This window comes from Diplotaxodon limnothrissa, linkage group LG1, assembly GCF_057381915.1.
Source record: "Diplotaxodon limnothrissa isolate DT_005_m linkage group LG1, D_limnothrissa_male_GT1.1, whole genome shotgun sequence".
Lineage (NCBI taxonomy): Eukaryota > Metazoa > Chordata > Actinopteri > Cichliformes > Cichlidae > Diplotaxodon > Diplotaxodon limnothrissa.
Genome location: NC_140596.1, coordinates 30896536 through 30913138, shown reverse-complemented (window position 1 = coordinate 30913138; position 16603 = coordinate 30896536). Strand labels below are relative to the sequence as shown.

Sequence of the window (16603 nt, the reverse complement as noted above, 5' to 3'; positions counted from 1 at the left end):
AGTATAATTAGTCGCAAAACACATCATGTTATTTATCAGATTACTGCCTTCACTAGAACTAGTTTCCTGAAATGTTAGGCTTTTTCTCCCCTGTTTTATATCATTGCGTTTTATAACATCTTTGATTTTTCAGATTGTTTATCTGTGACACATCTCTCTTTTTCAGATGTCATGGCGTCCGACGTACCGAAGCTCCAAGTTTCGAAATGTCTATGGAAAAGTAGCCAACCGGGAGCACTGCTTCGACGGTATCCCCATCACCAAGAATGTCCATGACAACCACTTCTGTGCCGTCAACTCCAAGTTCCTGGCAGTCGTCACAGAGAGTGCCGGCGGAGGCTCTTTCATTGTTATACCTGTATCCCAGGTAACACTGAATTAGCTCTTTGCTCCTATATCCTTCAGAATAAGAAAAATGAGTAAATTTTACAAAGTCAAACACAAATAATAGCGTGAGTAACTCATAATTAAAGAGAAATTCTTGCAGGATAAATCTGCATTCGTATGCATTTTTTCCTCTTGCTCTGTAAAATTTCTGTTACTTTAATCTTCTTTGACTGCACAGTGAAATCGGCAAGTTGCAGAGCTCTTTCCACACAAATGAAGCACAGTTTAACTGCCACTGCAAAGCCAGAATCTAAGGCCAGCATTGTAACTGGGTTGTGCTGCCAGTAGCACAATATAAAGGCATAGTGATATTGCTTATAAACACTACAAAAGGTTTCTGTTTGCTGGAAAGTTCAAAATTCCTTTTCTTATTATGGGAAAGGGGATTGTGCCTGTTCTCAATGATATTTCATTTCACACTTAGCAAACAGACCGTGCATCACTGCTTTTTGTAGGATATACAGGATGCAACACTAGTCCTGATTTGAGTAGCAACGGTAAATAGCAGCAGTAAGAAAGTGAAAAAGTTAGCTAAGAACATGTGTTCATGTAAATTTTACTGAAAGTTGTTCCCACATATTATGTGTGTTGGTTATTTTGGGTTTGATAAAAAGTTTCTGATGATCATTTTGGGGTCTTCAGTCACATCCCAATTGTTTCCAGCTTTATATCAATTGATAGTGTGTTTGTGTGAGTTCAGTGTAACTTTTCAATAAGGAGATGTTTTAGTTTGAATATCATTCCCATTTTTAGATGGCTTTGTGGGCCTTACAGAGTGCTTTGCCTCTTTAAGAGAGACCATGCCAAGGTGCTTGCAAAGCTCTTGGCTGCCAAGCAGGGTCAAGTCTGGTTGTTATCAGGCAGTAGAAGCATTCAGAATCAGAATCAGAATGGGTTTATTGCCAGATGTTGAGGTTTACAACATTAGGAAATTGCTGCGGTGCTTCAGTGCAGACAATAAGAATTAAAGTGCTATGTAGAAAGAAAGATATGTGCATGAGATATACATGAGATATATACATGAGAATAAGAATTATGAGTGCTACGTAGAAAGATATATACATGAGTGCAGGTGGTGATCAGTGCCAAACATATATACATGAGAATAAGAATTATGAGTGCTACGTAGAAAGATATATACATGAGTGCAGGTGGTGATCAGTGCCAGACATGAAATGATGCAGTGACACAGCGTAGGGTCATGTGTTAGTGGCGGGGACAGTCATGTGGTTATTGTTCATGTGTCCAACAGCAGAGGGGAAGAAACTGTTCTTGTGGCGAGAGGTTCTGGTGCGAATGGACCAGAGCCTCCTGCCTGAGGGGAGCAGGTCAAACAGACAGCAAACTGTTCAGTAAGCTGAACAGTTTTGCTGTCCGAAGCAGAGAGACTTCAGCTAGATTTTACGTCACATCATCGTGAGCTAACGTGTTCAGTCATGGAAAAAGACCGCCTGTGTGTGCATGTGGGCGTTTGCTGTTTAGCTTATTAGATACTTGGTGTGAGTCTCTCAGATGATGTCATGCTTTTTATGCATACTCACCCGTCACAGCACTGGCCAGAGGTAATTATGCTTTCTGAGCTGCCGGTTTTGTGAAGGTCACATCTCAGGGGCAACTCTGTTTAATAATGCACTGATAATGTTTTATACAAAATAGGTCGAAGGTTGATTTTTCTGGTGATTATTCAGTGCCTTAACACAGGTAGAGAAGGGGTGATTGTGATCAAGTTTCGCACAAATCTTGGGTCAGTGGTGTAGTTTATTTATTTGAAACATTGTTTTAATGACTGTCAAGGCTCCAACTTTGTTTCCTATTAGAATCTTCTTTTCTGGTCATAAATAAAGCATAAATGTACGTAACACCTGTCATTAAATGTATTTAAGTAGATCTATTATATGAGCCTGGTTATGTGTGAATGTAAAGTGCAGCTGAACTGGTAGACAGAGCCACAGAGTGGTATTTCTAAATAAATCAAGTCCATTGATCGTCAGGTTTGGAAAGTCCAAAGCTGATGATGGCGTTATCACAGAAAACTGAAGCAATCCCTGTTGCCAGGATGCATAACTTTATATACAGATGTATCGAGTACATAATGTGCACATACACTTAATAAGGCGTTTCATGACTTTTGTCCAGTAAAGTTCTGCAGATCTGCTGTTATATAAATAGATAAACTCAAAAATATGGGTTATATACACCATATATATATATACATAATATGTTTGTATACACTTTTTGTTTTAGGTACACTGTGAAATGTTACATTTAATGGAATCTTTGGTAATCAGTTTACACCAAGCACATTTTCCATAATGTTTAATTATTTGAACAAATAAACCTTTGACTGTATATAATTCAGCTGCTTTTTACTCCAAATAATTGCTTCATTTTTATGAGTGCAGAGAATCATTTTTCAAGTGATTGGTTTTGTCTGTTAATAAAAGTATTTTATTTCCAATAAATTTAATTAGGACAAGATGTTATCATTTTGTTTATCCATGCTGCTTCAGGTAGATTCATTAGAGTCTTTAAAACTGGTGAAGCTGTAGATAACAGTCAGGGGTGTCTTAGAAGTCTGTGCAGCACTGTTTATTTAGGCTTTTCAAGGAAGGATTCAGTGAAACAATAACACAAAAATAAAATGAAAAGACAGAAAGAAAAAAGGTTGCTTCCACACATGGAAAGAGAAAGTCTGACAGATTTCAGTGACTAAAAGAAAGAGCTGAATGTTTTTCAGTCCAGCCAGTCAGTCCAAGAGGAAGTCTCGTGAGTCAGAAAATTCACACACAGTGAGCATCAAAATGAAATGATTATGGCAGCAGTTTTATAGAAACTGTATTTTGTGACAGGAAAGAAATGTTTTTAATTATTAACCTGGGGGAAAATTGCAATAATCTAAATCTTTTGAATCTGAATCTCCAGTAACTATTAAAATCAAACAACCCAAAACTTGTATTTCCCCACTGTACTTTTGCTGCTGTGTGTAAAAACCCAGCCAACAGCTAGAACTTAATAGATTTCTTCCTACAATGAAAGTACTGGACTTGAGCGTTTGCTCAGGTTTCCGCTGAGTGGATAAATTCACAAGTGGCATTTATCATATTCAGCAACAGCACAGCTTCTGTGTGATGGAGGCTGCTGTTTAATGCAGGAAGGCAGACATGAAGTTTATTTTGTGTTTTCAATCTTATTTTACAGGCTTCACCTAAAATAAGGCAGCATATATAAGATGGCACGTGCTGTTGTTTGTATGAAAGGGGCCATTACATGGTTACCACAGGAAAAATAAACTTTTTATTTATTTTTTACTTCTTTACAAAAGGCACCCACGCTATTTCAAAATGAAGCTCTGGCTCCTCTGTTAGATAAACAGACCAATCTGTAGGGGTTTGGCTAATGGTGAGGTATGAGCATGGCAGACATATTATGATGACAGCTGGCGAGACAGCCATATGTTTGCCCCTCAGACAGAGTCGCTAGAAAGTGGATGGACTACTGCTGGCACCACCTGGCACACAGCCTGGCTCTGAAAATGACACACAAGGTCACAAACACCTCTTCATCACCTCAGACAAAGAGGCAATTGCAGTGGGTGTGGTGCGTTGTGAATCAACATACTATTATTCCTATTACTACTGCTTTACTCTGTATGATGCAGCGTGTGGAGGATTTTAATTGGTTGGAATTCATTTCTCTGATAAAGTCATTGAGCTAATATTTTACCAGCAGATATATGCGTAATAGTGATGCATAGATAGATAGGTGTGGTATCTATCTAAGTTAAGCGTGACTCAGCGGGTTCACTTCAGCTGGCTGAGGTGTCGTAAGGCACATGGGAGATGCGCCACAGAGTATACATAAAAATATCAGGTTTATAGAACAGTGTCACCATGGCTGAGTTCGTCCTGTTCTGTTACTGAAACATAATTCCTCGTTCTCATCGGGGGAACCATATTACATTTTGGAAACATGACTCTGTTCGATGTCAGCTGTTAGTATTGCTGCAGTGACAGAGCAGCAGTGGTAAGTTGCATTAGTAAAGATTTATTGGGAATAACAGTTCGATAAATGTCTGCAGCAACCGCAGCGTGGTGCCGCTGGCGTATTGGAGATGCTGGTACCTGGCCAGCACATCTGCTCTTCTCAGAAAGTGCTCATATGTGCCACAGCCTCGGGAAATGACTAAAGACCATCAGGCCTAACGCTTTCCTGTCCGATAAAGTCTAGCGGGTGGTTGCAGCTAACGAGGCTATTTTATGTTATATTAAATTTCATGCGTGGTAGAAAGATAAAAATTGAGGGTGAAATCCAAGCTGTGAAAAGTCTGTTTTATTCATTTTATGTCCTATTATAAATGTAATTCCTTATAATACCCCTTAGATCCTCTGAACCCTCTCATTCCCAACGGATGTTATGTTCTGTGCAGGTAATTAGTTCCACCCAAATAAGGAGTCCCTCAGATCCTGTTTCATTAATGATGAAAGTTCCCTAATAATAATGTGTCATCAGAACTTATATTGGCACAGCTTGTCATTGTTCTTTGGGGGGTTTTTTTCAAGGGGAGATTTTATTACCCCAGTGCTCTACATTAATTATGAACTCCTGATGTGCCTGAGTTAGCTGTGTTTATTAAATCGAGTTGCCTTGCTTAGTCATTTCTTCTCTCATGCTGACTGATTGGATGTTCAGCTTCACGGTGGCTGTGTTCTGCCGGAGACTGATTTTGGCTCTTGTTCTTTGATTTGTTTGCAAAGCCCTCACTGTATTGGCAGTGTGTTACCTTGAAACTTACCTTTATTTCCCGGGTTGACTTCCTGCTTTGCTCTTTTTGAGCTGGTTGACTACAGCTAACCAAATTTGGCATTCACACAGACAAAGAATTCTTTAAATCTAAGCTTCACTGTGAATCTTAAAAAAATTTTTTCAATATTTTATCTCCTGTTGTAACAAAATTACATTTATTGTTTTCATTTTGGTGGGAAAGATTTGCAAGGAAATAGCTTGAAATTTCAATTTAATGCATTCTCAAAGATATTTATTATGAAAATTTTGCTAAAGCTTGGCAATGCCTCCAAAATAAGTCTTAAGGGTTCAGCAAGGACCGTGCATGCAGACGCACATGGGATTTCACAGGTGCATGACCCAGTGCTCTTAAGCAAATCTCTAAGGAAATCAGAAAAGAGGTCAGTGGATTGAGTGGACATCAAACATTCATGACATCATGACCGATATGAAGAGCTTCCTGTCATCTGCTGTTATGAGCCAGTGCCCCTCTGTGGACTCTGTAGGTTATTGCAGTAATAATAATAATGTGCCTCGGTTGTCCCTGTACAATAACCGGGTTTGCTTTGCTTTGTTCAGAAGTGATAGAGACATCTCACTGATGTGAGTCTTTCATGTTCACATCAAAAGGAGCAAAGATGAGTTCTGCTCAGTAACATTCTCTAAAAATTTATGCTATTCTTTAATATTGTCTTTAATATTGTCTTTAAAATGTCTTTTGTTTCGACTAAAGTTTTGTGCAATTTGTGATGATTCTGATTCTTTCCAGTAATATTCCTTTATAGTGATGCGATTGCAAACAATACCTCTTCATTTATGCATTGACATACTGTATGCGTTTCATCTGCATGTTGTACGTGCTTTCAGTCTGGCCGCCTGGACTCTCATCACCCGAAAGTGTGCGGACACAATGGCAACGTGCTGGATATCAAGTGGAACCCTTTCTGTGAAAACATCATAGCGTCCTGCTCCGAGGACACTTCAGTAAGTGATCCACTTTATTCTTTTTAACTCCCATTTTTATGAGTTGATGACTTTTAAGATTCTAAAAAAATTCTCTTGTATGTGCTTAAATGCTGAGGTTGACAGCCACTAGTCCAGAAGGTGAATGGGTCGTCAGTTTAATATGGTCAGAGGCAGAGGTGTGGACTCGAGTCACATGACTTGGACTCGAGTCAGACTCGAGTCATTAATTTTATGACTTTAGACTTGACTTGAAAAAATGTTCTAAGACTTGTGACTTGACTTGGACTTTTACACCAATGACTTGGGACTTGAATTGGACTTGAACCGGTTTACTTGAAAAGACTTGATATTTTACCCCAAATATAAAATTTAACATGCATATTATATAGAGATTGAAAATGTGACGTCATTCACGGGTAGAACCGCAAAGGATTCTGGGAACTCGTGGCAAGCGGTACTAGCGCACGCAGGCTTTCAATTAAAATCAGTCACACAGCGATAAAAAGAAACACAAAAATGTCAAGAAGCTGTTGTATTATTAACTGCAATAGCCGGTCGCATGACAGCCACGGGAAGCCGACGGGTAAAGAGATCGGTTGTTATCGGATTACGTCGTTGAAGAGAAATTGTTCGAGCCATGTTTCCGAAGTAACAAAGACGCGACTGGATTGCAGCCATTCAAAGATCAAATATAACGTCCTAGAACACTCCAGCTCACAGGTTAGTCTGCTCCAAGCATTTACACAAAGGTCAGTCTGCTGTTGTAGTTAATGCGTCATTTTTCTTAACATAATTGGTGATATAGGTTACAAGCAAGTCTGGCGCTGAACAGAAATTGTCGCGCTATGCTCCTTTATTTATTGTGCATAAATAGTGAATTGTCCTGACACAATATTGCGTTTCGCTTCTGTTATTATGGTACATTGACAAAAACACATACTTTTATTCACAGAATAAAACAGTTGTTTTGTATCACTAATTGTCCAGTACGATTACAGCATACAATATTATTGTCACTGCTACATTTCTGTGATGCTACCAGAAATTATTTCCACTACTAATTAATTACCGTTAAGCGCAAAGGTTATATTAATAAACGGTTAACGAATGTGTATTTATGACGACGATTTGTGAGACTGGTAAACTTATGATACGTACGATGGTCTTTACTTTCTACACGGTGCATTTCAAGGTCCTGTACCCATCCGTCGGTAAACTGTACCTGGGCTTGTTGCAGTGACCGGAAGTTACTAAACTTCACGAGTGTATGCACTCACAAGAACCGTATAATTATAAATATGCATATAAATATGCTACGATGAGATAGCTGACTTCATCTAACTAGCAAATGTTGTCCAGGCTACGTTGGTGATGCAGTTTTTTTTAATGTGTATGATATTTTTGTCATGCGATTTTAAAGCCGGTCCTACAACCGCATCCAAGAATAACATGCAGCTTATCTCAGAACTGTCGGTGAAAATTATTCTTGGAGCTAGGTTTAATTGAGCTGCATTTTAAAGAGGTGCAATTTCACAATTTGTGTATATTTTCTAAGTTCACTATTTTGTCATGTGTTGAGAAAAACACAGATTTAAAAATTACATGGTCTAATATTTACATTTAGCATAACTGCAACATACTTTTTTCTTTTTTTTTTTTTTTTTAAAGACTCGAAAGGACTTGAAATTCAAAATTTCAGACTTGTGACTTGACTCGGACTTTTACACCAGTGACTTGAGACTCGACTCTGACTTGCCTGACATTACTTGAGACTTGACTTGAGACTTGAGGATAAAGACTTGAGACTTACTTGAGACTTGCAAAACAATGACTTGGTCCCACCTCTGGTCAGAGGTTACTGATTCATACGGTTTGTACTGGACACGCGCTTCTGATCCGATCCTACGGTGTGCTGTTGTTGCTGCTGTGAGGTTTGAAAACGACAAATAGGCAAACATCAGTTAGCTTTTCAGCAGCTTGCTATATTAATGACATTAGGCACAAAATAAAATAGCAATCACTGTTACCCTACAGGCTGTTTTTTCGTGATACATGTACCTGTTACATTACTCTAGTGAATACTGCACAGCATTGGTAGCACTGTGCTCTGTGTAGTACTTTCACATGTTCAAAGATAATCTGATCTGGTCTGACACAGAGCCTCTATCCATAGCAGTAATCCTGTCTAATCCTAATGCAACGGGCTACATTGATAGCTTGTGCTATTTCTGATCAGACGATTTCTAGCTGTGTCCTCCTGATTGTGGTTTAGAGTTCATACTAATGTGTTGTGAAAGCACGCAGTAGTCCTGATAATTTGCTAACAAAAACAGAATAATAAAAATGTCACTTGTTATCATGTTTTGTGAGAATGAGCAAACCTGTAGGTATATTTGTGTATCCAGTAACAACCTCGGTGTGCGTTGGTAAATGTTGCAGGTGCGAGTATGGGAGATCCCAGAGGGCGGCCTGAGGCGCAACATGATGGAAGCAGTGCTGGAGTTGTACGGTCACAGCAGACGGGTGGGTCTGATCGAGTGGCACCCCACCAGCAGCGGCATCCTCTTCAGTGCAGGCTACGACTACAAGGTACAAAAACAACACAGCCACACCCCCAACAACCACAGTTATATCTCTATTTATGATCACTTTAATTGAAGTACAGCAGCCCTCTAACAGCTCCACCAAAACAATTTTTCCCGACTGAGTTAGATCCTCATCTGGAACCTGGAGATAGGCGAGCCGGTGAAAATGATCGACTGCCACACTGACGTCATCCTCAGCATGTCTTTCAATACAGACGGCAGTCTGCTGGCCACCAGCTGCAAAGACAAGAAGCTGCGTGTCATTGAGCCACGCTCCGGGAGAGTCCTTCAGGTGAGGCGGACCTGGCTGATGACGATAAACTGACATGTTTTAGTGGTTTCTGAAAAACGCTCTGCTTTCTACTGTCACAAGAATATTCTGTTAACATATTAGAGTGTTAACTTCCTTGCAAGTGTATGTTGCCTCACTCTCTCTATGTGTGCTGCTCCATCAGCAAGCCAGCTGCAAGAACCACCGCGTAAACAGAGTTGTGTTCTTGGGCAATATGAAGCGGCTGCTCACCACAGGGTTTTCTCGCTGGAACACTCGGCAGATCGCTCTCTGGGATCAGGTCAGACAACACTTCTCCATACATGCATACAGTGCCACAGCAGGTAGATCAAGTGTGCATGTGTGTTAAAAACAATGTTTGTATACATTGTTATTCCTAGGAGGATTTGTCCATGCCGATGGTGGAGGAGGACATAGACGGGCTCTCAGGACTGTTGTTTCCCTTCTATGATGCTGACACACACATGTTGTATCTGGCAGGCAAGGTCAGCCCCGATGTCCCTACAGTTGTACAAAAGTAGTCTAAAAACTGAACTGTGTTTACCATTCATTTATTGCATATCTAATACATTTTGGATGACTGTGATTGGAATTGATGATTTATTTTTAAGGGGGGTGTGTGTGTGTGTGTGTGTGTGTGTGTGTGTGTGTGTGTGTGTGTGTGTGTGTTCGTTCAATTTAACTTGAGTAATAAAGGGAAGTCAAAGTCTGAGAAGCATTGCTTGGAAATCTGAGCACAGCAGCAAAAAAGATGTAGCTTCAATTGCTCAGAGGTAATGACCATGTTCTGTTGCTCTGGCAGGGGGACGGCAACATCCGTTACTTTGAAATCACCACAGAGAAGCCGTACATCCAGTACCTAATGGAGTTCCGATCCCCTGCCCCACAGAAAGGACTAGGTAAGCCAGTTGCTGAACAGCAGTATCTGATCTGTCCTGCCAGAGGAGAAAGAGAAATGCTAACCCAGTCATTAACTGTCTTTAGAAACGGAGAGGTGGAATGAATCACTGTGAAAATGAGCTCAGCCCTCAACACTCCTCTAAAAACGGTGTTGCGTAGCTGAAAGGATCGTATTTACTGAAGAAAATAAAAATGAGGTGTCCGAATTGGAAATTTGCTCAAAAAAGCTTAAAGAGCTTCACTAACTTGTCACGCTGCAGCAGGTTGTTTTTGTATCTTGTTGATGAGACAAACAATGAATTCTAGGAAAGGGATGTTGGCAAAACAGCCGTCACCACATGCCTCTTTTCCTGTCTGCAGGTGTGATGCCAAAGCACGGGATGGATGTGGCAGCTTGCGAGGTGTACCGCTTCTACAAACTGGTCACCCTCAAGGGTTTGATTGAGCCCATTTCCATGATTGTGCCAAGAAGGGTGAGTGGGAATGAAATTAGACTCCATTCTGTTATTATCAGTCTCATCTTCAGCAGATGATAACCAGCATTTATTAAGTCAAAAAAGCTGTTAGATTTTAGCCAACACCTCTTGGGAACACTGGACTTATAATACCTTGGTTTGTGATGAATACAAAATCAGAGCAAGAAGAAACAAGAACAGGAATAATTAATCTAATACCATTTATTTGACCTAAGACGTGTGTTTAAAAGCAGACTGGTGAATGAGCATCTCAAAGTCAAAAGGTGGAAAATTATCAAAACCGTATGTAATTCTTTGAGATAAAAACTCTTTACCAAAGACATCCGAACGTTGAGATAATCAGCAGTGCTGAGCAAATGGTTGCTGAGACATCTGAAAATGTTTGTTTACAGTCAGACACGTACCAGGAGGACATCTACCCCATGACGGCAGGAACAGAACCGGCCCTGTCAGCCAGCGAGTGGCTGAGCGGAATTGATAGAGGTAAGCAACCCGTCAGAGACGCACTTGTCTGGCTTGTTAAACAGCATTTTAATAGGGGAGCGGCATCTTATTCATTTGCTGCAACTGATTTCCATGATGACTTGCATGCAAGGTTGCCTCTAACAAGTAAACAAAGCTAATGTAGATTAATTTACAGCAAACTTCAGTCACTGAGTGTTTTTGTTTTGCTGAATCATGCACTGACAACATGTAGCTTGTGTTATCACCAGCATGGTTAAAAAAAAATCCCCACAGTTGATTTATTTTAATTGATGCAATCCAGTCCAGTTCATTAACATTCAACTTTACTATATTGTGAGCACTACTTCACAGCAATAGTCATCTCAAGCTTCTACAGTAAGAGTATTAGAGAGAAAATCCTCAATAACCCTCTAACTAACAACAGCAGGGAGGTAGAACTCCATTTTAGCAGGAAGAAACTTTAGCTGGTCTCAGCTATCAGCTGGGGTGGGGGAAATGAAAGGAGAGAAATGTGGAAAGATGGTAAACAAAAACAAGATAAAGCACAAACTACAGGACAGAGATGACAAAGTGAATGTTGTGCTTAACAGTGGCATAAAAATGCATTGGGAGTAAGAGAGAAGGGAGTGATGGAGAAGTGATCAGTGCTTCATGGGCAGTCCCCAAAGAACCCGGGCCTATAGCAGCATGGCTAATGGACTGGGTCATCTGATCTGATAACAGTAAAGAGAGTGTCTGCCCTGAACCCAAGCTGGCTCGACAGGAGAGTAGTCAGATAGATGAAGGTGCTACCCCCCATTTTAACTGTTACAACATCTAAGCTCTTCATGTTCATGTTTCATGGAGCTTTAAAATAAGAACTCAAACCAAGTGAACACTAATGCAGTTCACTTCAATTTACGTTTTTTTCATATACTGCCAAATCACCTCAAGGTGCTTTATACTCTAAAGCAGCGCGCGCGCGCGCGCGCACACACACACACACACACACACACACACACACACACACTCACTCTCAAGCATGAGCAAGTAGGAAGGAAAGTGGGAAGGAAAAACTCCCTTTTAACAGGAAGAAGCCTCCTGCAGAACCAGGCTCAGGGAGGGGCGGGGCCATCTGCCGCAACCAGTTAGAGGTGAGAGGAGGAATACAGGACAAAAGACAAAAGTGAAGGCTCTGCTTCTCATTTTACTTTTAAATATCCTTGGAAGCACAAGCAAGCCGGCAGTCTGGGGGTAAAGTGCACTATTGGGGTGGTATGCTACTGAGAGGTATTAAAGATAAGATGCGGTCTGATTATTCAAGTGAAGAGAAATGAAATTCAGGATGTTAAAAGTATGTTTTGAAAGTCCCGTTCTTTCCTTCTCACATTGTGTTTGCTCTCAGTGGGTTAGGGTTAAATATGTGCATTTGCAAAAATTACCATCCGATTCACAAAACCCACACACCTGCCAATTTTGTTCTTACAACCACGCGTATTTCACTGAATCGGAATCAATGTAAATAGACAGGTTTTTTTTTTTTTTTTTCTCACGAGTGTGATTTTAATATGCTCGGCAATTAAAACTATAGTATGGTCACTATTTTGTAAAGGAAATTTTTTTAAATAAGAGATGCTTTCCAGTCAGTATTTTGTATTATTGACATTTACATTTAGTTTTTTAGTTTTGTGAAGATTTTTTGGTTCATGGGCTTTTTGGAAGATCAAATAATGACCTACAGGAGTTTTTATTATAACTAATATTGTTTAGTTTATACTATTTAAATTGTATTTGAAGAAAGTTGTCTTCATTATTTGTGTGTAGACATGGGCTGAGATAGTACTATATATATATATATATATATATATATATATATATATATATATTTTTTTTTTAAGAGAACAAATGAACCCAATGCTGATCCTAAAATACTGATGAAGTCTGGATAACAAAAGCTTAGTAACTTTGGAAATTGCTTTAGGCACTGAATCCATATCCTAATCATGTTGTAGAATAACTAAACACTTGAATATGTGGATGTCCTGAAGAGCTGAAGACGTGCATGGATAAACGGTAGATTCTCTGGTGTTGATCTGTGGACGGCCGAAGCCTCTTGCTGCTTTGTGTTGGTTTTCACAGGGAAAAGTTCATTTTCTCCCTGCTTTTCAAACAGACCCAGTTTTGATGTCCCTGAAGGATGGTTACCACCGGCCAAACCAGGTGGTGTTCAAGGTCCCGGTGAAGGAAAAGAAGAGTGTGGTAGTGAATGGGATCGACCTGCTGGAGAACGTACCACCCAGGACAGAGAACGAGGTGTGTGAAGGATGACAAGTATAATATAAAATAATTGCAGCCTTTAATGGAGTGTAATAACGCTGTAACTGAACCGCAACTTGTTTTTGTTGTACAACTGATTCACTTAAAGTGGATCTCTATACATTTCTTTCCTTTTCTTCTGTATAATAGTTCAAAGTCATCTTTATTACATTATGCATGCATTAACCAAAAAAAATGTGAAACGTGCTATTTTAGCGCTCGCCCTTTGAGTCAGCTTTCTTCTGATTGGCTGCCCTTTTGTGAGACTGAAAAGCCTTTGGTGACCATTTTTTGGATATCCACTGTCATACAGTTTGAATAGTAAAAAAAATAAAATAAAAAATCAGAAACTAAGCTTTTAGAGCAGTCTGACCTTTTGGCTCATGGGGTCCATGTAGTAGCTGTTCCACAGCTTTCGATCATAAGAGTAGAGCATAATGTACTGGTGCAAATGATTTCAGAAAAAAGCTGAGAATGAACCCAGCCTTACACAACTTGCCATTAAAACCAAATGTTTCGTCCTTCATCCTGCCAATGTCCTCTTTTCCTTGTTTTGAGAGCTGCCGTTGCGCTCATGTTCTTCCACGCGTTTCCCACCTTTTCCACCCAGCTCCTGCGGATGTTCTTCCGGCAGCAGGATGAGCTGCGGCGGCTGAAGGAGGAACTGACCACCAAGGACGTCCGAATACGCCAGCTGGAACTCGAGCTCAACAACCTGAAGAACGTTAGCCCCAACAACGCCTGACCTCTTAGACTCCTGGACTGGCAAAGCCTCGCTTCCTTTGCCCCCCCCCACTTCTGACCTCCAACAACCTTCTGAGCCCTTCGCCCTGCTTTTTTGATATATTTCATTATATCATAACTTCATTCTTCCTGCTGTTCCACGTAGTGCACACAGTAACATGGTAACCATTGGATAATGTTAACTGATCCAAATACTGCAATATTGTAGTAGTGACAAATACAAGTAATGAGGCATGACAGATCAGGGATTGCTACTTAAGCATTAAATCGCTGATATAGAATGCAGAGAATTTTGGTATTTTCAGTTTTTATAAATGTAAATGATTGATCTAGCAGTGTTATTCCACGCTGCCTAGGTATTCGTCTCACTTTGCCTACCCTCTTGTCCATGTGGCAATGCCTTGATCACCATGCAAAAAAAAAAAAAAAAAAAAGTCCTGTACTGACCAAACCCACCTCCGAATTGTAATTTTTATGTTGAGGTTAAAACTGGAGAAGACTATTATTGCTCCTATTTTTCTTCCCCAAGGCCTTAGACCCTGCTGCAGACCCAGTTTGCAGCGAGCTGCAACATTATCTCAAAATGGCAGACGAGGAGAGCTTTGCAGACATGGACCATGTTTTTCCCACCGGGCTGCTTATCCCATTACCTACAAACAGTGGCTAGAGATTTACTTTGTCACACTGACACTTAGCTACTCCAGACAGTCTTTCCCCAAGGACAGCACATAGCTCACTTTGTTCAGGTATCTCTTTATTTAAACAATGGGGACGCAGCTGAGGAGACATGGATCCGAGGGAAGCTTTGCTGGCTGTTACTGGTTTTTAGGGCTAATTTTGATGATGGGGTAATGTATATTTGCTTTTTATTTATTATTTGTCACATCTTACCTTTTTAGCTAATAACATGTATATTTCTTAATCCCTTTGTTTTTGTATGACACACTGCGCAAGTAATGATTGTGATGCTTGATAGATTTTGCTGAATGTTTCCGGTGGAAATGGTGCAAGACTTGTGTGAAACAGCACCTTAAAAAGGTATTTCCTATTAGCTCTTTGTCTCCAACAACGTAACTTCAGATAAGTTATGAAGCTATATAATTTCCTACTTTTAAAAGTGCAAACTGGAATAATAACCAACCATTTGACATTTAAACCAAGTATATATTACTATTACTGAGAAATGTTTGTCTGTAGCCGTGTAATTTTTGCTTTCAAGACGTCAGGTGACGTGCCTCTCCTCCACCCGTACCGACAACACATACAGGAGAAATTTGCGCTGCCTCATTCAGCTTTACATTTGAGAGCATTCGAATTTAATTGGCACTATTTTAAGAGCAGAGCTGGAGAAATTCCACTGCATGCATGACAAGGATGGAAATGGTAAGTTAACAGCGAGTTACGGACTAAAGGTCACAAGTCTTTCCTCATAACATCATCGCAGGCACATAAAGGGCCAAAGCTTCATAGCTTTAGCTAGAGAAGATGAGCCCTTAACAATGAACAATGGTAAATATCTGTGTTAAATAAAAGGCTACAGTGAAAGTAGACAGATCGATGAGCTGCAGTGACAGACAGGAGACAGGTCGAGTAACTGTTTAGTCATGACATTTTTGACCAAACAGTTACTGCTGCAGACTCAAAGTAAACCCCAACTTAGATTTGCTTAGTGTGGTAGCAGTGTACTGTAGATGTATACATACGAGTTCAGTATTGTGGGGAAAAAAAAAGGCATTCTGTAAATTCTTTTCTTGATTTTCCATGTAGAGGATCAAAAATGACAACTGTCATCACTCCCTGGAATTCTGTATACACTTTTTTTTTTTAATATATTAAACTGTGTACAAGGACCACAAACGTCAAACACATATATAAAAGGGATTTATTGAAGTGAATGGAAGGGGAAAAGAAAGAAATCAGCTGATGACAGTGGATTTAACATGTAGTGAAAAAAAAATCACTGAGGTAGGCCAATTTGACCATTGCGTATACTGGAGGAAAACAAAGTCCAAACAGCTGACCGTTTTCCAGAGTTTACATTTTGCAACAATAAATTTTCGATGCACATACGTTGTGGCTGTAACCTCCATTTAAATCAAGCACTCCTCTACACCACCAGCACAAAATTCAAACATTGCCATCTGTGTGTGTGTCACAGAAAAGAACATGGGGGGGGGAGCAAAGAAAGCAATGAGCTCTGATGTTTTGTCCTTATGGAAAGATGATGCATACAAAGTTATGTTCAAATTCAAGAAATTTCACACTGCGTATTCTTAGATAAAGCAGCATACATATTTAATATCTTATTACAATTCATAGTTTCACCTCAGTTGTCTGTTCAATGTCTGCCGTCATCAAAGAGAATACAAAAAAATAGATTTGGTCATTATTTACAAGAACACGTAATTTCCGAACTATCAAAGCTGAGGGTTTAAGAGGAGGAGGAGCAGCTTTGACAAGGGCAGACATTTTTTTGCTAGGATTTAAAAATATGTCCCGTGAGGGTCACACTGCGCATGTTCAGACAGAAGTTTCACACCAGGACAGCAGAGAGTATTGGCATACTGGTGACACTACAAACACATAACTTACATTAAAAAGAAAAAAAAAAAAAAGAAATACAATTAAAAAAATAATAACAATAAGTTTAAGACGAGGAGAGGACAGCCATACATGAATCCAGTAGTTGACTTTAAAATGTATTAGACATG

The 16603-nt window shown here is 39.8% G+C and overlaps 1 protein-coding gene across 1 annotated transcript; it reads left to right on the top strand.

Moving 5' to 3' along the window:
• Window positions 1–166: 166 nt before the first annotated feature.
• coro2ba (coronin, actin binding protein, 2Ba) lies at window positions 167–14032 on the top strand. The gene is made up of 11 exons (XM_085349790.1): window positions 167–367; window positions 6037–6153; window positions 8575–8724; window positions 8848–9012; window positions 9176–9292; window positions 9393–9497; window positions 9815–9911; window positions 10273–10385; window positions 10781–10871; window positions 13006–13145; window positions 13759–14032. Exons 1-11 carry the CDS (start codon window positions 167–169, stop codon window positions 13891–13893), a joined length of 1431 nt encoding a protein of 476 aa, XP_085205916.1. The 3' UTR covers window positions 13894–14032.
• Window positions 14033–16603: the final 2571 nt, after the last annotated feature.

Excerpts from the sequence above, each read along its gene's own strand:
- coro2ba (XM_085349790.1), top strand. The coding sequence starts at position 167 with ATGTCATGGCGTCCGACGTACCGAAGCTCCAAGTTTCGAAATGTCTAT. Across the intron at positions 9,912-10,272 it reads TGCCCCACAGAAAGGACTAG|GTGTGATGCCAAAGCACGGG; the intron begins GTAAGCCAGTTG and ends TCCTGTCTGCAG. Across the intron at positions 10,386-10,780 it reads CCATGATTGTGCCAAGAAGG|TCAGACACGTACCAGGAGGA; the intron begins GTGAGTGGGAAT and ends GTTTGTTTACAG.